The sequence below is a fragment of the Engystomops pustulosus genome, chromosome 10, assembly GCF_040894005.1.
Source record: "Engystomops pustulosus chromosome 10, aEngPut4.maternal, whole genome shotgun sequence".
NCBI classification, from domain to species: Eukaryota; Metazoa; Chordata; class Amphibia; order Anura; family Leptodactylidae; genus Engystomops; species Engystomops pustulosus.
In genome coordinates, this window is record NC_092420.1 from 46,063,639 (window position 1) to 46,085,282 (window position 21,644).

The 21,644-nt window shown below is 44.0% G+C and overlaps 1 protein-coding gene across 2 annotated transcripts in view; it reads left to right on the plus strand.

Moving 5' to 3' along the window:
• The window catches only part of LOC140103895 (flavin-containing monooxygenase 5-like), a 91,635-nt gene that overhangs the window by 55,266 nt on the left and 14,725 nt on the right, over positions 1-21,644 (plus strand). For both annotated transcript variants that reach the window (XM_072127196.1, XM_072127197.1), the window contains 3 exons: positions 2,800-2,996; positions 6,701-7,056; positions 13,344-13,416. In XM_072127196.1, coding sequence (XP_071983297.1) covers positions 2,800-2,996; positions 6,701-7,056; positions 13,344-13,416 — 626 coding nt within the window. The remainder of the gene's footprint in view (positions 1-2,799; positions 2,997-6,700; positions 7,057-13,343; positions 13,417-21,644) is intronic.

Sequence of the window (21,644 nt, forward strand, 5' to 3'; positions counted from 1 at the left end):
GTAGGGGTAGGCTGGTAGTGGGACTCCTACTCCACCCGGGCTTCGGTCCTAGGCTTTTGTATAGCCCACAGGTGCAGGTCACAGGCCTCGTTAGGGTCTGATTTAGTCTGCAGGCCAGAAGCAGTAGGGGAGGCCCTACCTGGAGAGCTGAAAGCGAGATTGCATTCTCACAGCAAAGGTAACTGAGGGTCTCCTGTCTTGCTGCTGGCCAAGAGCGTGTGCCAGGCAGCCTGGTACCCGGATAGCTAGGGTCCCCCAAATGTATTAGACAGCGCCTAGCCGGGCAGGAATTACTTTTATAATGTTTTTGCATGTGCCTAAGCCAAGGCTGAATTTGTGTTCTGTTTTGCAAGTGTGAATAAACACTTAAGTTGGACTTTTAAACCTGCGTGTGTCACTGCTTCCTGCACTGCTACCTGTCAACTACCAGAGCAATTCCCCACAACACACATATTAATTATATATATATATATATATATATATATATATATATATATATAAATAATTTTTAATTACATACCCTCACAAAAAAATTTCTAAAAAGTGATCAAAAAGTTACGTGCCCTAATGTAATACGACCCGAAAGAACAACTCTTTTCGCAAAAAATAAGCCCTCAACCAGATTTGTCAGCAGAAAAATACAAAAGTTATGCCCCTGAAAAGTTGTCGATAGTAAAAGAATTGTGATTTTCTCCAATATTGGTTTTGCTAAGTAAAAATGAGCAAAAAGTTAAAAACTATATAAATGAGGTGTCACTGTAATCATAGTGAACCAAAGAATAAAGATAGCATATTATTTTTGTGTTCTGGCGAGCGGGGGGAAAAAAAACTGCTAAAAATCCAAAAATCCACCTGCTCTGAATGGCACTGCTTTCATTCTATGCCCAGCTGTCTGCCCATACAGCAGTTTACCACCACATATGGGGTATTGGCATGCTTTTAATCATTTTATGAAACTGTAATTTTTGGTCTAAATAAATGTATTTTCCAAAATAATTCTAAAGTTTCTAAACCACAGGTCCATTATGTTTTAACCCATGTGAAACACTTAAAGGGTTAATAGGCTTAATAGAAGTTGTTTTGCATACTTTGATGGGTGTAGTATCTATAGTGAGGTAATGTATGGGGTTTTACTGTTATTTAGGACTTTCAAAGTCACTTGAAAGCTGAGTTGTCCTTCAAAATGTGAATTTTGGCGATTTTCATGAAAATTTGAAAAATCGTACCTAAAGTTCTAAGCCTCATAACATCCTAAAAAAAGGAGAGGACACATAAAATATTATTCTAACATTCCGGACATGTTAGTTATCTAGCTTTTTGGGTAGTTTAACCATATGACTGGACAGCAAAACATTTCTGTAATGGGTGCCCCTTTGACCCTTGTCTCTTTGACGGCTGCGCTCCCAGCGTGACTCACCTCACCTGGATCCAGTAGCTTCTAATGCTGCTCCCTTCATGCGCCCCTGCCGCATAGGGGACTCGTGCACTGGCTCAGCCAGATTTAAAGGTCCAGCGCGCCGATAATTGGCACTGGCCAGATGCCCTTCTCTATATATTCCCAGCCCCTTTCTGTGTTCCCTGTCAGATTTATCTGCTGCAATAAGCAGCTTTTTCTAAGGCTGTAAGGCAAAGACCCATCGCTTACACCTGCAGTCTGTGCTTGCACCGATCGCGGGTGTCAACCACTTGTCTACCACCAGTAAAGATGCCACCACCACTTAAAACATGGCGGCGCATGGGCGCCGCCATTTTTATTGAGATTGACGTTCGGGGGAGCAACATCAGGGGGCGGCGATCGGTTGACATGACAGCCTCTGGTCTTTGTCAGACCCGAGGCTGCATGGTTTCTCAAGATTCATTACAATGAGTCTGTGGCAGTCAGCCTATGCAAAGACCCCATATACTCTAGTGGGTCTAAGAAATAGTGAAATAAATAAAAAAAAAAAGTTTAAAAAATGTTTATGAAATATTAATTCAATTCACTCCCCCCCCTTTCCTTGGAACTGATATAAAATCTTATTAACAGTAAAAATCAGATTAGGCATTACCCCATCCCAAAATGCCTGATCTATCAAAATATAAAAACGTTTTTACCTGCGGTGAGCTTCATAACGGAAGCGCCCAAATATCCAAAACGCAACTTTTACACCATTTTACATGACAAAAAAAAATAATAAAAAGTGTTCAAAATGTTGCACGGTCCTCAAAATGGTAGCAATGAAAACATCGCCTCATTTTGCAAAAAATGACACATCACACAGCTCCATACACTGAAGTATGAAAAAGTTATTAGCGTCAGAGGATGGCAATTTTTTTTTCAGACATTTAATTTTTGAAAATGTATTAAAACACAATAAAGCCTATGAAAATTTGTTATCACTGTACCAAACTAAAGAATGGAGTGGAGGTTTTATTTGTAGCGCACAGTGAAAGTCATAAAAATTGAGCCCACAAGAACGTGATGCACATGTATTTTTTTACAATTTTTCCACGTTAGGAATTTTTTTTACTGCTTTCCAGTACATGGCATGGAATAATAAATAACATCACGGAAAAGTAAAATTTATTGTACACAAAATAAGACCTCACAAAGCTCTGTACACAGAAAAAGGGGTTAAAGGTACTCAAAAAACAGTTGGTGCACACTTTATGAGCAGCACCGGGTGACCCAGATTAAAGAAGACTGTGTGCCAGTAGTCAATAATCTGGCGCACTCTGGACATTAGTGAGGCATAGTGTACTATGTTGATAAAACCATTATATCTGTCCAATGTGAATGAGCATTTTCTTTGTGATTAGGTATTTCTAAGCACAAGAAGAGGTGCTTGGATTGCAAATCGGGTTTCTACTAATGGCTATCCTGTGGACATTGCAAAGATTTCTCGATTTCTAAGCTTCCTTCAGAAAACATTTCCTAATTTTCTGAACTACATGGCAGAAAAAGCGCTCAACCAAAGGTTTAATCATGGCAACTATGGACTCCTGCCTCAGCACAGGTAAAAATAGAGCTAGCAGTAGTTAATTATGTTTACCGTATGACAAATTTTAATTAAAGGACACCTACCACCCCGATTCTACCTATAAAGGTAGTCCCGGCTATCTTTTAGAAAACTTTAATGCAGGCATATGTACATTGTTTTTATGCGGCTACTGGGGCGTGGAATAGCCGGACATGAGGCTACTAGTCGCGGCTACTCCACGCCCCAGTAGCCACGTTACTCCGCCTACAATTTAATCTTCTGCGTGCAGCTCCTCGTACCTGCGCGCCTTCGGCTGCGCGGCCGCGGCTCCGAGGCCGGAGCTACTGCGCAGAAGGCCGCAGATGCCGGGGGACTCGGACGAAGATTAAATGGTAGGCAAAGTAACGTGGCTACTGGGGCACGGAGTAGCCGCGACTAGTAGCCTCATGTCCGGCTACTCCACGCCCCAGTAGCCGCATAAAAAAATTTACATATGCCTGCATTAAAATTTTCTAACAGATAGCCGGGAAGTGAGGATTAGCCCAAAAAGGGCTAATCCTCACGTCCCATTCATCCACCTACCACCCGTTCTGCCTTTATAGGTAGAATCGGGGTGGTAGGTGCCCTTTAATGGAAAAGCCTTTAAACGCTGTACAGTGGACCAATCAGTCAAAATATAAAATAATGCTACATATATCTGAACAATCCAAACATATAGCAAATTTTTTCAGCATGGAAAATACTATGCAGTTCAAATGAAAAATGCAACATGTCAGTTTTCTGTTGCAGATTTGCTCTTAATTTCCATTTAAGTCAATAAAAGGTTGAAGAGCATATACTCGAGTATAAGCTGACCCAAATACAAGCCTAGGTACCTAACTTTAACACAAAAAACTGGGGGAAAAACTGTTGACTCAAGTAGATGCCTAGTCTGGAAAATGCATTGGTCACAGACTCCATCCAGTATATAACGAGTCAGCCCACCCATGCTCTTTATTCTATAGCTATCCAGCCCTCTGACCCCCAGTATATAACCAGCCACCATATGCACCCTAGTATATTGTCAGCCAGCCCATACCCCTCAATATATAGCCAGCCCTTGCCCCCAGTATATTGATAGCTAGCCAATGCCCCTAGTATATAGCCAGCCAGACCCCTGCCTCCTAATATATAGCCAGAAGCCCATGTCCCCTAGTACATAGCCAGCAGCCCCTGTCCCCTAGTATATAGCTTGCGGTCCATGTCCCCTAATATATAGCTAGCCAGTCAATGCCCCCTAGTCCATAGCCAGCCCATCCCCCCAGTATACAGCCAGCCTGCCCATGCCCCTGGTATAGTCATCCCCTTCCCCCTAGTATATAGCTAGCAGCCCATGCCCCCTAATATAAAGCCAGCACCCCATGCCCTCTAATACATAGCCAGCAGCACTTGCCTCCTAATATATAGCCAGAAGCCCATGCTCCCAGTATATAGCCAGCCCTGCCCCCTAGTAAGTGTTCAGAAGCCCATGCCCCCATTAGATAACAAGCCCGCCCATGCCCCCAGCATATAGCAGCCCAGCCCCTTAGTATATAGCCGTTAGTACATAGCCAGAAGCCCATGCCACCCAGTATATACGTGATGCAAATCTGGAACAGATATTTGTTGTTTTAAAAAAATAAAAAGTCAAATAGTGACCTCATAACAACTAATAGGCTTATTTAGTTTTGTGGCTATAGATTCTGACATAAGCTATATTTGATAGGTAACAGATCGTCACAATATAAATACATGAATGTACCTGAATTCACCTATAGGCAAACAGCATTTCATATAAAACAAAATAACACTTCATATAAAACATAAAATGAGATCTGTGTAAACAGTGTAAATAGGATCACAGGTGGGGCTATAATGAAAGGTGGCACTGTAGGACCCTATTGCCAACCTTTTCAGGAAAAAAAAAAAAAGTTAAAAATACTTAATTTCTGTATTTTTATAAAAAGTGTGGAATATAGGAGAGCGATATATAAATGTCCTTCACTTGCAATACGGTGAATTGTTGAAAATATCTTCATAGGCAAAGAAATAACTTTGGTTGACTTTGTTATATAGTGGCCTTAGTCTATGCATCAAGCATTTGTTCGTATGCCTTAAAGTTTATACAACTCACTTCTGCCGGCCACAGTCAATATTGTATTGTTATGATGTAGGATATGTGGCATTGGATATATCATAATCTCCTCTATAAATGTAAAGACTCATGGTTCTTGACTTTCGGCACAATCCGGATTTGTTAGGTCTGTGTTGATATGAGTCGGCCATGGCACTCTTGGCTCCAGCAAATAGTCTCAGCATTGCTATGTGTCCTGTGCGCCTGCGTCTAACCCCAACACAGCTGGTCGAGGTCCTGATTGTTCCGCCATGCACGGCCAACACCTGATGTGGTAGCTTAATTGAAGCTGTGAAACAATGTGTATCTTTTTAGTTGCCGGCAATGTATTCCTTGTCAGTTATCCACATTGGAAACTATGTTTTTTCCATACGCGTTTCAGGTGGCTCTGTTCTATTAAATATAGCTTATGTCAGAATCTATAGTCACAAAACTAAATAAGGCTATGAGTTATCAGGTCACTATTTGACTTTTTAATTCTTTTAAAACAATAAATATTTGTTCCAGATTTGTGTCACGTGTCTGGTGTAGTGCAAGTTAGTGCTAGGTATTTATTTTATGGTTGCATATTTGTTTGGTATAGGTCTGTCCCCTGCACATTACTGATAGCACCTCCACTAACAAACCATTTGCATATACTTTTTATACATTTTTGTTAAGTGTATATTGGGAGGTAGGATAGTGCTGAGTACAGTCTTCTTGACCCCCCAGTATATAGCCAGCCAGCCCTTACCCCCTAGTATATAGCCAGCCAGCTTATGCCCCCCAGAATATAGCCAGCAAGCCCCTGATCCTAGTATATAGCCAGCCAGCCCATGCCCTCCAATATTTAGCCAGCCCCAGTCCTCTAGTTCATAGCCAGCAGCCCCTGCCAACAGTATATAGCTAGACCCCTGCCCGAGGTATGCCCAGCCTATTAAAAAAACAAAAAAACAAAAAACACCTGTACTCACCTCTCGGATGCTACCATCGTTGTGCACACACTATGATGTCAGCAAGTAGCTAATGTAATGGTGTGTGCAACAGCAGCATGCAGGAACACAGAGCTGGAGGAGTGCAAAAAAGAATGACCTGCGGGTGGGCATCCGAAAGGTGAATACAGGGTTTTTTTATAGACTCGAGTATAAGCCGAGTTAGATTTTGTCAGCACATTTTTCATATTCGAGTACATACGGTAAGTTTCAGAATGTATGACCAGAACTACCTCAAAATACTTGACTAAATCCACTTGTGTTACATGACAATTTGGCCATGGATTTTGGTACATAAATCTGGACCATTTCAATTTCCACTAAAGGATCTGCAAGTTGAGAGATAGACTCTGGTCCTATACACCCAAACCATTTTTGGCACAAATTAAACGGCCATAAGATTTAAAAAAATTTTTTGTAAATCTGCATGATTTTTTTGTCTATTTTTAAACCAGTTTTTAATTGAATTTAAAACCAATTTTAGAGGTTAAAAATATATGTGTAACCGTATGATGGTTTTGAGAAATGACTGGTCTTTGAAAACAGGGTTGGAGGTAGAGTGCACTTACAACAATTTTTGATGCAAATTATTTCATTATTTTAATATTCCTTTACAGATATAATAGCCAACATCCAACTGTCAATGATGACCTCCCAAATCGCATTATATCAGGATTTGTTCAAATAAGGCCAAATATCAAAGAGTTTACAGATACCGGGGTCATCTTTGAAGATGGGACAGTAGAGGAAAACATTGATGCAGTCATTTTTGCTACAGGATACAGTTTTTCTTTCCCTTTTTGTGAAGAATCTGTGATAAGTGTTAAAAGCAATAAGACGCCCTTATACAAATTTATGTTTCCTTACCATTTGGAAAAGCACACACTTGCAATAGTAGGACTCATTCAGCCAATTGGAGCCATTATGCCAATTTCAGAACTTCAATCTCGCCTTGCAACTCGAGTTTTTAAAGGTATTACATTATATAATAGTCTTTTCAGTGCAAGCTTTGTCCTACTGGCTTTTTCTATAAAAACATTTGCTTTCCACTTTATTTAGCCATAGAGAAATTAAACCCCTGTGGTCAAGATTTCTTGTTGGGAATTTAATGAGAACATGCTTTTTACACATTTCTTACCTATGGCAAAGGAAAATGGTCTCTGGTGATATATTAAGATTATTTGCGTACCTTTGCATAGATCAAAAGTACAAGTAAACAAAAGAAACTTTCTTTTTATTATCATTTCTGATTCGGACTGAACGTGGTATTTAACTTTTAAATTGTGTTCCAAGCCCTATGTTTAAAATGCACTACAAAAAAGATGGTAAACTCCGACCTGAATGGGGTAGCGACACATTCACGATTTCAGGCGCACAATCTTAGTGAATAGCCGCACGCTGCATTATAGATGGACAATGCACTTTCTGTGAACCTGTAAGTAAATGTGCTTCTCTTTTAAAATGGTCTTTAAATACCCTCCCAACTTCCGTATTTATTCTGTCTTGCTAGCAAGATGGATAAAGGCTCACTGAGGTATTAGATTACATGGAAGTTTTATGGAGGAGGGAGGAGAAGCAGTAAGTCATAGAAGCAAAGTCTCCCGTCAGCAGCTCTGAAATGACACAGCCATATAAACATTTCAATGGGAATGCAGTTGGACAAAGAAGATAAAAAAATCAAGTAATGACCAGAAACAGTATCATCTCTTAGCTGCTGAGCTATAAATTACCACTCAATGCCATGATGGTACAAAGCTGTGACTGTGCTGATACAGATACCCAACATATTATATAGTCAGCATCTGGCTCGCACACCCAGAGTTTAAGCTAACTTTGATTCTGACAGATTAAACCTATACATTGTGTGATTGTTATTGATCATGCCATTGGATTACAGCGAGCAGCGCGCACCTCCCGCCGGACCACTTTATTCATCCGGATAGTAACCAGTGGCGCTGTCCCTATATCCTGCTCCAGCACTCCGCAGGATTGCAATACTTTTTATACAGTACTCCCCTCTGTTATACCCCAAAGCATTATATCCAGTGTTATATGCTTATGGACCTGATGAAGAGGACAATTCGTCCTTGAAACGCGTCGTCCGCCATTGAAAAAATAAACCTATTATATAAGAAAAATTCTTTATATTCCTTCGGAGTTTACCTCCATATTACTTTTTAGCTGTAGGGGCAGCGCGTACGTACCTACCTGTGTATTTCTTTGGACCTTTTTGTCTAATCGCTACCTACCTATTTGACCGCAGACACTCCTGCGTGCCACAGGGTCCGCAGCAGCCCCCCACATCTTCTCTCTACCCTTCCCTCCATATCTCACCTTTATTATCCTACCACTATATACCCTCAAAACTACTACCCTCCCCCCCTAAGGCGCCACGTGCCCCCACAATACTATATGTTATTGATCATGTCATTTTAAGGGTGTGGTCCCTATTTAGCTCCCTTGGCACCCCAAGGGGATGACACGGGAGCCTAAAAGACCAACAGTGACCTGCAGGGTGTCATTTTTAGACTCCTGCCACAAAAAGGGCCTAATGTGCATCTGCTAAAATAAGCAACATACTGAAGTTTAGACAGACCATTAGCAATATATTGACCATGCACTCAAATGATGTCATGTTAAAAAGTATTGGGGGAAATTTGGCCCAGTAGAGAACATGGTAGCAGAGATTTCAGATGCAGTGACACAAGGTACAGTCCAAAACAGGTCTTGCTTGCGTTTATTTCAACAGCAGGCACAAAATCAAACAGCCTTCACATTCAGGCATCAAAACATAAACAAAATCCTACCTGTCTGGGTGCTAGCTTAAAACAGAGTTCCCCTAACTCACCACTTAGACATATGGATGTCGCTGCTCCAGGCACAGAAGTCAGGGCTGTGTGCTCTCCAGCCTCCTTTCAGAGCCAACTCTCTCAGCAGCTTTATGCAGCTTGATTAGCCTGCTACCACCATCTGTGTCCAAGGTGCTGGACAACACAACCTGCCCATAAACCCTTTCACACTCTGCGACAGATATATCTGGTAGGGTCTGTAGGTGTACCCGGATGTGGGGTTCGGTTATGATGTCTTGCTTGGTGACTGAAGTATGACTCAGTAACTTGGAGAACACATCGACGTTTCGGAGCACAAACTCCTTCGCTTCCTGAAACTTGGCCCTGGAGAGGGATTCCGAGATCCGTACTTCAGGCACCTTGGCATTGGGTAAACCTACCTCCTATGTCCCATTCTTGAGGACAGATACTTTTTCTACTCCCACGGCTATCAGGGACTCTCTTTCCCTCCATGGCTTTAGAAGGTTCACGTGGTATATCTGTTTGGGCTTCCTCCTCCCTGGCTGATATACCTTGTAGTAAACCTCTCCTACTTTCTCCATGGCCTCATATGGACCTTGCCATTTCGCCAAGAACTTACTCTCAATGGTGGGCACAAGAAATAACACTCTGTCGCCTGGGTTAAAGGTCCTGAGTCTAGCTGATCTATTGTAGACCCTACACTGGGCTTCCTGTGCCCTTGTCATGTGCTCCTTTACAAAGGGGCATCACCGCCGCTATGCGGTCCTGTATAAGAGGGATGTTTTCGATCACACTACGTTGGGGCGTCCTTTCATGTTCCCAGTTCACCTTAGCTATGTCCGGGAAACCCTTCGGAAATGGCCATATAACAGCTCAAAGGGTGAAAAAAACCTGTGGAAGACTGAGGAACCGCACGCATGGCAAACATCAGAAAGGGCAACAAACCATCCCAGTCCTTCCCAACTTTGCTGACCCCCCTCTTTAGCATCCCCTTCAAGGTCTTGTTGAACCTCTGGACCAGGCCGTCTGTCTGAGGGTGATATACAGAGGTGCGAAGCTGTTTAACCTGCAGTACTTTACACATGTCCTTCATTACTCTAGACATGAATTGGGTCCCTTGGTCAGTCAAGATTTCCCTGGGGAGGCCTGTGCGGAAGAATACCTGGAACAGCTCCCTAGCAATGTTTTTGGAGGAGGTTTTTCTTAACGGAATCGCCTCTGGATACCGCTTAGCATAGTCAAGACTAACCAGGATGTACTTGTGCCCCCTTGCGGATTTTCTATGGGGCCAACCAAATCCATTGCAATCAGTTCAAAAGGCACCTCTATGATTGTTAATGGGACCAGAGGACTCCTGAAGTGGGACACCGAGGCAGTTAGTTGACACTCGGGGCACGAGCTACAATACTGGGTTACCTCCTCCCCCACCCCGGGCCAGTAAAATCTCAGCAGGATCCTCTCTCGGGTCTTCTCAGCACCTAAGTGACCTCCAAGCACATGTTTATTTGCCAAATCTAGCACCAGTCTATGGTGAGATTGGGGTACTACAAGCTGCTTAATCTCCTCGCCCCATATCTGGTGAACCCTGTACAACAGTTCCCCAACAGTCGCCATTCAGGGGTATATTTTGTCAGCCCCTGGTATTTGGAGCATCCCATTTATCACTTTAACATTCTCCTGTGCTTTAAACAAGGTAGGGTCCTAGAGCTGTGCAGCCCTAAAATTTTCACGGGAAATCTCAAGGTCCGGCATGTTGGACACCTCCTCTTGACCCTTGGCCTCACCAGCTACGACCTCTAGGGGAGAGAATTCATCACCTGGGGTCACCCCTACTGCTGGTGTGGGTACTTTGGCCTCAAAGGGTTCGAGGGACAAGACCGGACATATGTCCATGATGTCCACTATCTTCAATAGCACCTGAGGTGGGTCTTTGTCTCCAGAGGTCCTAGAACACCAGTAATTCTCTGCTGGTAATAGCCTCATGAAACAGGGTCCCCACCACCCCCACTTCATGGGTGATAGTACCATAAGGTGTATGTAGGTTGATGATGGCAGTGGGATACTCGCATGTATCCCCATGTATACTTAACACTCCCACTTTACGCCCACTGTATAGTCCAGGATCAACCAAAGTTCCCCGCACCAGGGTGACCAGGCTCCCTGAATCTAGCAAGGCTTCCGCCGTGTGACCACTGATTGTGACCATACACACTTGGGGTTCTACATCCGTGACCGACTCTGCTGCCAGAACTGGCCGGGCAAACAGCATGGACTGGTTGCAGTCTATTGGCTCCACTGACAGGGGACAGTTGGCAGCGATACAGCCCATTTCACGGCATCGCCAGCACTGGATACGGCTGGGACCTATGTCACGGAACCCCCTCCCAACCTGACCCGTTTCCCCTTTTCTGCAGTAGCAGTTGTACCAGAGGGTTTGGTGGCCTTGTCACTGACACTGCTCCGTGTGGGAGAGGTAAGTAGAAGATCCTCCGTAGCCCGATGTCTCTCTATCAGGGACAAGAGTTTCTCAGCATCGGTGGGACCAGCCTGTCCAACCCATCGCTGGAGCGGAGAGGGCAGAGAGAGGGTGAAATTCTCAAGAACAGCTCTCTTGACCATCTGTGCTGGGGTGCAGTCCTCGGGCTGTAGCCACTTCCGGAAAAGATGAATCAGTTCATGCATTTGGGAGCGCGGGGTCAGTTTTTCTGAGTATGCCCACAGGTGGACCCAGCTGGAATGAACTTGTAAGGGCGCGTTCACATGTTCCGCTAGCGCCACGTTCATAACGCGACGCTAGCGCACAGGGGGCGGAGTTTGGGGTGATTGCATATGCGTTTCCAGAGAAACGCATGCGATCAAATTATTAATCGCATGCGTTTCCCGGGAAACGCATATGCGATCGGCCCGAGCCCCGCCCGCTGTGCGCTAGCGTCGCGTTATGAACGTGGCGCTAGCGGAACATGTGAACGCGCCCTTACAAGTTCATTCCAGCTGGGTCCACCTGTGGGCATACTCAGAAAAACGCGTTTAAAATTGCAATAGCTGAAGAGTGATTTGCCTAATTAAACAGCTATTTACACGTGTGTTTACAAAACGCAAATGTTAACTATTGCGTTAATGCATGTGTTAACATTATGTTAACAAATGCATGCGCTAATGCTATGTTAACACATGCGGTGTTCACAATGTGTTAACTGTTGCGTTTTGTAAACACGTGTAAATAGCTTTTTAATTAGGCAATTCAATCTCCAGCTATTGCAATGCGTTTTTAAACGCATGGGTGAAACGCAACGCAATTTTTCTTTTAAACTCTATTAAAACTAGGTTTTAATTATTTAATGGATTCAGTAAAGTTTTCTTAACCCCTTAACGCTCTGCGCCGTAGCTCTATGGCGCAGAGGTATAAGGGATGTATGAAGAGGGCTCACGGGCTGAGTCCTCTTCATACAAAGGTGGGGGTTTTTGCATTTTGCAGAAAACCCCCACCGCTAATAACCGCGGTCGGTGCTTGCACCGATCGCGACTATCAACCATGTGATTGCCGCCGGCAAAGTCGCCGGCGGCGTTTAAAAGACGGCGGCGCGCAGGACGTCATCGGGGGGCGGCGATCGGTTGCCATGGTAGCCTCGGGTCTTCTTTTGACACGAGGCTACATGGCTTCTGCAGATTCGTTACAATGAGCCAGAAGTATTGCAGTATATGGTAGGAGCGATCTGACCATCTAGGGTTAATGTACCCTAGATGGTCTAAGAAATAGTGGAAAAAAAAATGCGAGGCGGGAAATGGCGCCCAAATGTCCAAAATGCGACTTTTACACCTTTTTACATAACATAAAAAATGAAATAAAAAATTACCAAAATGTCGCACAGACCTCAAAATGGTAGCAATGAAAACTTTGCATCATTTCGCAAAAAATGACCCCTCACACATCTCCGTGCACCAAAGTATGAAAAAGTTATTATCGTCAGAAAATGGCAAAAATTTTTTTTTCTTTTTTGTACACATTCGTTTAATTTCTGAAAATGTATTAAAACACAATAAAACCTATATAAATTTGGTATCACCGCGATCGCACCAAACCAAAGAATAAAGTAGGCGGGTTATTTGGAGCGAAGAGTGAAAGTCGTAAAAACTGAGCCCACAAGAACGTGACATATGTGTGGTTTTTCCACATTTGGAATTTTTTTTCAGCTTCGCAGTACACGGCATGTTAAAATAAATAACATTATAGGAAAGTAAAATTTGTTACGCACAAAATAAGCCCTCACACAGCTCTGTACACGTAAAAATGAAAAAGTTATGGATTTTTGAAGTTGGAGAGCGAGAAATGAGCCAAAAAACCCTGCGTCCTTAAGGGGTTAATGTTCTGTTAAGTATTGGATATTTATTTACATATTGATGAACATATGGTAATGGGTATTGTCGCTTAACTTTCCTTTTCTATTTACAGGTTTGATACAGCTGCCAGATAATAAAGAGATGACCATAGATATAGTAAAGAAAAAGTACTTAATGTCTAAGCGGTATGTTATAAGGCAAATGTACATGCAAGTTATGAGCGGTTAAATGTATGGCGCCAACACTTAGTAAAAGGATTCAGTGCTTAAATAATTTCAACATACAGTATGGTTTGTTACTTTTATAAGTAGTTCTAGAAGGTACATCAAACCCTCCAGTCACCAGATTCTCCATTAGAATGTGTGTGTGACAAGTATATAATGGGGGGGGGGGGAGCATTGTGACAGGTATATAATGTGTGTGGGGGGGGGAGCATTGTGACAGGTATATAATGTGTGGGGGGGGGGGGGGAGCAGTGCGACAGGTATATAATGTGTGTGTGGGGGGGGGAGCAGTGCGACAAGTATATAATGTGTGTGTGGGGGGGGCGGAAGCAGTGCGACAAGTATATAATGTGTGTGTGGGGGGGAGAGCAGTGCAACAAGTATATAATGTGTGTGGGGGGGGGAGCAGTGCAACAAGTATATAATGTGTGTGTGTGGGGGGGAGCAGTGCAACAAGTATATAATGTGTGTGTGTGGGGGGGAGCAGTGTGCCAAGTATATAACGTGGGGGGGGGGGACAGTGTGCCAAGTATATAACGTGGGGGGGGGGGACAGTGTGACAAGTATATAACGTGGGGGGGACAGTGTGACAAGTATATAACGTGGGGGGGACAGTGTGACAAGTATATAACGTGGGGGGGCAGGGTGACAAGTATATAACGTGGGGGGGCAGGGTGACAAGTATATAACGTGGGGGGGGACAGTGTGACAAGTATATAACGTGGGGGGGGGCAGTGTGACAAGTATATAACGTGGGGGGGGGGACAGTGTGACAAGTATGTAACGTGGGGGGGGGACAGTGTGACAAGTATGTAACGTAGGGGGGGACAGTGTGACAAGTATATAACGTGGGGGGAGGCAGTGTGACAAGTATATAACGTGGGGGGGGGGCAGTGTGACAAGTATATAACGTGGGGGGGGCAGTGTGACAAGTATATAACGTGGGGGGGGGACAGTGTGACAAGTATATAACGTGGGGGGGGGACAGTGTGACAAGTATATAACGTGGGGGGGGCAGTGTGACAAGTATATAACGTGGGGGGGGACAGTGTGACAAGTATATAACGTGGGGGGGGGACAGTGTGACAAGAATATAATGTGGGGCGGTGCAGTGTGACAAGTATATAATGTCAGGGGGGGGGGGCAGTGTGACAGGTATATAATGCGGGGAGAGGGCAGTGTGACAAGCGGAGCTGGTACCAGAAGCAGCGGCTGTCAGCTGTCTATCAACTCCGATCGCGGGTGTTAACCCCTTACACGCCGCGGTCAAGCATGACCGCAGCATGTAAGGGTGTTGCTGCTATGGATCGGATCCCCCGTGCCGCTTACCGGGGGATCCAATCCACTTCTGGGCAGCTGCGAGGACTGCCATGTGCCCCGGAGCTGCCCGATCTCCGAGGCACGTTCCGAAAAAAGATAATTTTTAATTAATATCTTTTAAAAGTATATAACGTGGGGGGGACAGTGTGACAAGTATATAACGTGGGGGGGGGACAGTGTGACAAGTATATAACGTGGGGGGGGGGGACAGTGTGACAAGTATATAACGTGGGGGGGGGGCAGTGTGACAAGTATATAACGTGGGGGGGACAGTGTGACAAGTATATAACGTGGGGGGGGGACAGTGTGACAAGTATATAACGTGGGGGGGGGACAGTGTGACAAGTATATAACGTGGGGGGGGACAGTGTGACAAGTATATAACGTGGGGGGGGGACAGTGTGACAAGTATGTAACGTAGGGGGGGACAGTGTGACAAGTATATAACGTGGGGGGGGGCAGTGTGACAAGTATATAACGTGGGGGGGGGGACAGTGTGACAAGTATATAACGTGAGGGGGGGGCAGTGTGACAAGTATATAACGTGGGGGGGGGGGACAGTGTGACAAGTATATAACGTGGGGGGGGGCAGTGTGACAAGTATATAACGTGGGGGGGGGACAGTGTGACAAGTATATAACGTGGGGGGGGGACAGTGTGACAAGTATATAACGTGGGGGGGGCAGTGTGACAAGTATATAACGTGGGGGGGGACAGTGTGACAAGTATATAACGTGGGGGGGGGACAGTGTGACAAGAATATAATGTGGGGCGGTGCAGTGTGACAAGTATATAATGTCAGGGGGGGGGCAGTGTGACAGGTATATAATGCGGGGAGAGGGCAGTGTGACAAGCGGAGCTGGTACCAGAAGCAGCGGCTGTCAGCTGTCTATCAACTCCGATCGCGGGTGTTAACCCCTTACACGCCGCGGTCAAGCATGACCGCAGCATGTAAGGGTGTTCCTGCTATGGATCGGATCCCCCGTGCCGCTTACTGGGGGATCCAATCCACTTCTGGGCAGCTGCGAGGACTGCCATGTGCCCCGGAGCTGCCCGATCTCCGAGGCACGTTCCGAAAAAAGATAATTTTTAATTAATATCTTTTAAAAGTATATAACGTGGGGGGGGGGGACAGTGTGACAAGTATATAACGTGGGGGGGAGACAGTGTGACAAGTATATAACGTGGGGGGGGGGACAGTGTGACAAGTATATAACGTGGGGGGGGGACAGTGTGACAAGTATATAACGTGGTGGGGGGGGACAGTGTGACAAGTATATAACGTGGGGGGGGGACAGTGTGACAAGTATATAACGTGGGGGGGGACAGTGTGACAAGTATATAACGTGGGGGGGGGACAGTGTGACAAGTATATAACGTGGGGGGGGCAGTGTGACAAGTATATAACGTGGGGGGGGACAGTGTGACAAGTATATAACGTGGGGGGGGGGACAGTGTGACAAGAATATAATGTGGGGCGGTGCAGTGTGACAAGTATATAACGTGGGGGGGGGACAGTGTGACAAGTATATAACGTGGGGGGACAGTGTGACAAGTATATAACGTGGGGGGGGGGCAGTGTGACAAGTATATAACGTGGGGGGGCAGTGTGACAAGTATATAACGTGGGGGGGGGGCAGTGTGACAAGTATATAACGTGGGGGGGGGGACAGTGTGACAAGTATATAACGTGGGGGGGGGGACAGTGTGACAAGTATATAACGTGGGGGGGGACAGTGTGACAAGTATATAACGTGGGGGGGGACAGTGTGACAAGTATATAACGTGGGGGGGGGCAGTGTGACAAGTATATAACGTGGGGGGGGACAGTGTGACAAGTATATAACGTGGGGGGGGGACAGTGTGACAAGAATATAACGTGGGGGGGGGACAGTGTGACAAGAATATAATGTGGGGCGGTGCAGTGTGACAAGTATATAATGTCAGGGGGGGGGCAGTGTGACAGGTATATAATGCGGGGAGAGGGCAGTGTGACAAGCGGAGCTGGTACCAGAAGCAGCGGCTGTCAGCTGTCTATCAACTCCGATCGCGGGTGTTAACCCCTTACACGCCGCGGTCAAGCATGACCGCAGCATGTAAGGGTGTTCCTGCTATGGATCGGATCCCCCGTGCCGCTTACTGGGGGATCCAATCCACTTCTGGGCAGCTGCGAGGACTGCCATGTGCCCCGGAGCTGCCCGATCTCCGAGGCACGTTCCGAAAAAAGATAATTTTTAATTAATATCTTTTAAAAGTATATAACGTGGGGGGGGGGGACAGTGTGACAAGTATATAACGTGGGGGGGGGGACAGTGTGACAAGTATATAACGTGGGGGGGGGGACAGTGTGACAAGTATATAACGTGGGGGGGGGGACAGTGTGACAAGTATATAACGTGGGGGGGGGACAGTGTGACAAGTATATAACGTGGGGGGGGGGCAGTGTGACAAGTATATAACGTGGGGGGGACAGTGTGACAAGTATATAACGTGGGGGGGGCAGTGTGACAAGTATATAACGTGGGGGGGGACAGTGTGACAAGTATATAACATGGGGGGGGACAGTGTGACAAGTATATAACGTGGGGGGGGGGACAGTGTGACAAGTATATAACGTGGGGGGGGACAGTGTGACAAGTATATAACGTGGGGGGGGCAGTGTGACAAGTATATAACGTGGGGGGGGACAGTGTGACAAGTATATAACGTGGGGGGGGACAGTGTGACAAGTATATAACGTGGGGGGGGGACAGTGTGACAAGAATATAATGTGGGGCGGTGCAGTGTGACAAGTATATAATGTCAGGGGGGGGGCAGTGTGACAGGTATATAATGCGGGGAGAGGGCAGTGTGACAAGCGGAGCTGGTACCAGAAGCAGCGGCTGTCAGCTGTCTATCAACTCCGATCGCGGGTGTTAACCCCTTACACGCCGCGGTCAAGCATGACCGCAGCATGTAAGGGTGTTCCTGCTATGGATCGGATCCCCCGTGCCGCTTACTGGGGGATCCAATCCACTTCTGGGCAGCTGCGAGGACTGCCATGTGCCCCGGAGCTGCCCGATCTCCGAGGCACGTTCCGAAAAAAGATAATTTTTAATTAATATCTTTTAAAAATGCTCTAAAAAGTGATAAAAAAATGTTCCGCACTGTAAAATAAGCCCACTAAAAAGAACAACTCTTCTCGCAAAAAAAAGCCCCTAACCAGATTTGTCAGCCGAAAAATAAAAAAGTTATGCATATGAAAAGATGGTGATGCTAAAATGAACAAGATTTTCTCCAACTTACTTTTTATTCAGTACAATTGAATAAAATACACAAACCTTCCACATATTTGGTATCCCTGCGTCCGTATCGATCTGCATAATAAAACACAATCATTATTAGTTCCGCAAAGTGAATTCCGTAAAAAAAAAAAACCCAAAAAGCTCCAAAATAGATAATTTTTAATTAATACCCTATAAAAATGCTCTAAAAAGTGATTTAAAAATGTTATGCACTCTAAAATAAGACCACTAAAAAGAACAATACTTCTCACAAAAAATAAGCCCTTAAACAGATTTGTGAGGCGAAAAATAAAAAGATTATGCATATGAAAAGATGGTGATGCTAAAATTTACAACATTTTTGCCAAAGTACTTCTTATTCAGTAAAAATGGGGGGAAAAAAATACAAAATCTATATAAATTAGGTATTTTCGTAATCGAGCCGACCCATAGAACAAAAATAGTACACTATTTTAAAGGGGAAAAGAAAAAAACACATAAAAAATTTAGCAAAAATTGATGATTTTCATTTCCTCCACCAACAAAGAGTTAATAAAATCTCACCAATTAGCTATAGATACCCCAAAATTATGTACCAGAAAAGTGCATCTCATGTGGCAAAAGAAATAAGCCCCTATAGGTCCACATTAAAAAAGAATAAAATGATAGCCTGTACAATGTGACAAAGTAAATCTGATCTGCATGGCGCCTCCTTCCATTCAATGCCCGACTGTGCGCCCATACAGCAGGTTACCACCACATATAAGGTATTGGTATACTCAAGAGAAATTGGGTATCAAACTTTGTGGAGCCTTTTTTATTTAATCCATTGTAAATGTTTAATTTTCCACCCAAAATGAGTGTATTGTGAAAATATATTACAATTTGTAGACTGCACCTCCATTTTGTTTTAACCCCTATAAAACACCTAAAGGGTTAACAAACTTCTTAAAAGTGGTTTACGAGTCTAGCTATTATTTAGGCCTCTCAGTGTCAATTAGAAGTTGAGCAGGTCCATCTAAATACAGGTTTTGGTGATTTTACAAAAAATGAGAAAAATGATACCTAAATTCTGAGCCTCATAACATTCTAGTAAATATGTGGAATCTTAAAAATCCATGCCAATATAAAGCAGACATTTGGGAAATATAAGTTATGAATTATTTGGGTGCTATGATCATCTGCATCAAAAGTAGAGAATTTAGAACGTTGAAAATAAAGAATTTTTACAAACTTAGTTTTTTTCATAACTAAACACAAAAGATTTCATCCAAATTTTCAAACTAATTTGAAGTACAACGTGTCACGAGAAAACAAACAGTCTCAAAATCCCCTGGATATCTTATATCGTTTCAAAGCTATAACCACTTATAGTGACACAGGCCAGATTTGAAAAATGGGTCTGCGTCCTTAAGGCCGGTGCCACACGCACCGCTTTGTCTGCATTTGAAAACGCAAACAAAGCCGCGCCTACCGGGGCAGGCCACGGCCTGATCGCATCGGCGTTTCTATGGAAACACCTGCGATTGGGAACGAGCCACTGGTGTTTTGCATTAATTTAATGTTAACCCCTTAGCGCTCTGCGCCGTAGCTGTACTGCGCTGAGTCCCGCGATTAGCGCTCAGCGCAGTACAGCTACTGCGCAGAGCCGATGCCGGTTCAGCGCTGTATAGCAGCCGAACCGGCATCGTTAGCCGCGGGATTTCAGCGGTAATTTACCGCTGACATCCCCGGCTAACACCCGCGGTCGGAGTGGGCTCCGATCGCGGGTGTTTAACCTGTTAAATGCCGCGGTCAACGCGACCGCGGCATTTAACATGCCTTCTGGGGGTCTTTACCCCACGATCGGCCCCCCCGCACCGTTTTCGGGGGGGGGGCGATCGCTGTTTTGGCTCCTCTGGGGTCCGATCGGGACCCCAGAGAAGCCTGGAGGGTTTACCTTTAAGATGGCGGCTGTGACGTCATCTTAAAGGCAAAGTGTCAGCCTATGCATCTGCATAGGCTGGCACTGATAATACCCTGCAATACATTAATATTGCAGAGTATTATCAAGAACAAGCAATCAGATGATTGCTTGTTCATATCCCATGGTGGATCATGTAAAAAATGTACAAAATAATGTTTTTCAATAAAAAATTACTTTATAAATCACTAAAAATGCCCATAAGCCCCAAAACATATAAAGAGACATATAACGCTCAAAAAAGTCTAAATCATAACACAAACCCCACATATATAGTATCACCGCGTCCGTAACAATCCATAGAATATAACTAAATAACTATTGAACCCATATGATGAACGCCGTAAAAAAAAACCGCCAAAAACCTGCCAAAAATTATGATTTTTACCTATTATATCTCACTAAAAATGCAATAAAAAGTGATCAACAAAACATATGTACTCCAGAATGATATTATGGCAAAGAACAACATGTCCCGCAAAAAAAACAAGCCATCAACCAGCTCTGTAGCCAAAAACGTAACAATGTTATGCCACTTGGAAGACGGCGATGCAAAAATGATAGATTTTTCCCCACATTAGGGTTTTATTTGGCAAATTTAGTAAAACATAAGAAAAAATATTCATGTCTGGTATCCCCATAATCGTATCGACCCATATAATAAAGATAACAGGATTATTAGGCTATACGGTGAACACGAAAAAAAATAAAAGTAAAAAATCCAGTACAGAATTGATGCTTTTCTACTCATGACCTCAAAAAAAGTTCCTAAATTTTCAACAATAGGTGATACCAACCCCAAAATGGTAACACTGGAAAAAGCATCTCGTCCCGCAAAAAAAATGCCATCACATGGCCCAAATAACGGAAAAGCGAAAATTTTATAGCCTTCAAAAGGGGGCAACGAGAAAACTAAAATCCTGGCAGCTGCAGGGTGCTCCTTCCCTTCTGCGCCTCACTGTGCCCCCATAACACAAGTCACGGCCACATGTGGGGGGTCGCTGCACTCAGGAGAAATTGTAGAACAAATTTTATGGTGAGTTTTCTCTTTTTATCTTTTGGAAATGTGTAAATTTTAGGGCTAAATGAACATATAACCGACAAAATTTGACCATTCTAAATTTCACCGCCATTTTGATTCAATTACTATGAAGATCTCAAGGGGTTAACAATCTTTGTAAATGCTGTTTCTGATAGTTTGAGGGGTGCAGATTTGAAAATGGGATGGTTATATAGGGGGTTTTGTAGCTAAATATGTAAAATTTGATTTCAAACAGTATTTATCCCCAAAATAGTCAATTCCGAAAATACGGAAAATCGCTATTCGATTTGTAGTCCGCGTGACGTCAAAATAAATTATCCAAACATTTCAAAAATTATGAAAATGTAAAGTAGACAAATGGGAAATGTTATTCTGCAAGTTATTTAGGTGGTAAATTTATCTGCCTGAAAACGCGGTGATTTAGAATTTCGAAAATGGCAAATTTTTCTAAAAATTCATCATTTTTTTCTTTTTTTTGTAAATAAGCGCAAAACTTATCAGGCAAAATTTACCACTAAAATGAAGTACAACATGTGGGGAAAAAACAATCTCAGAATCGCTTTGATAAGTAACAGTGTTCAAAAGTTATTACCACAGGAAG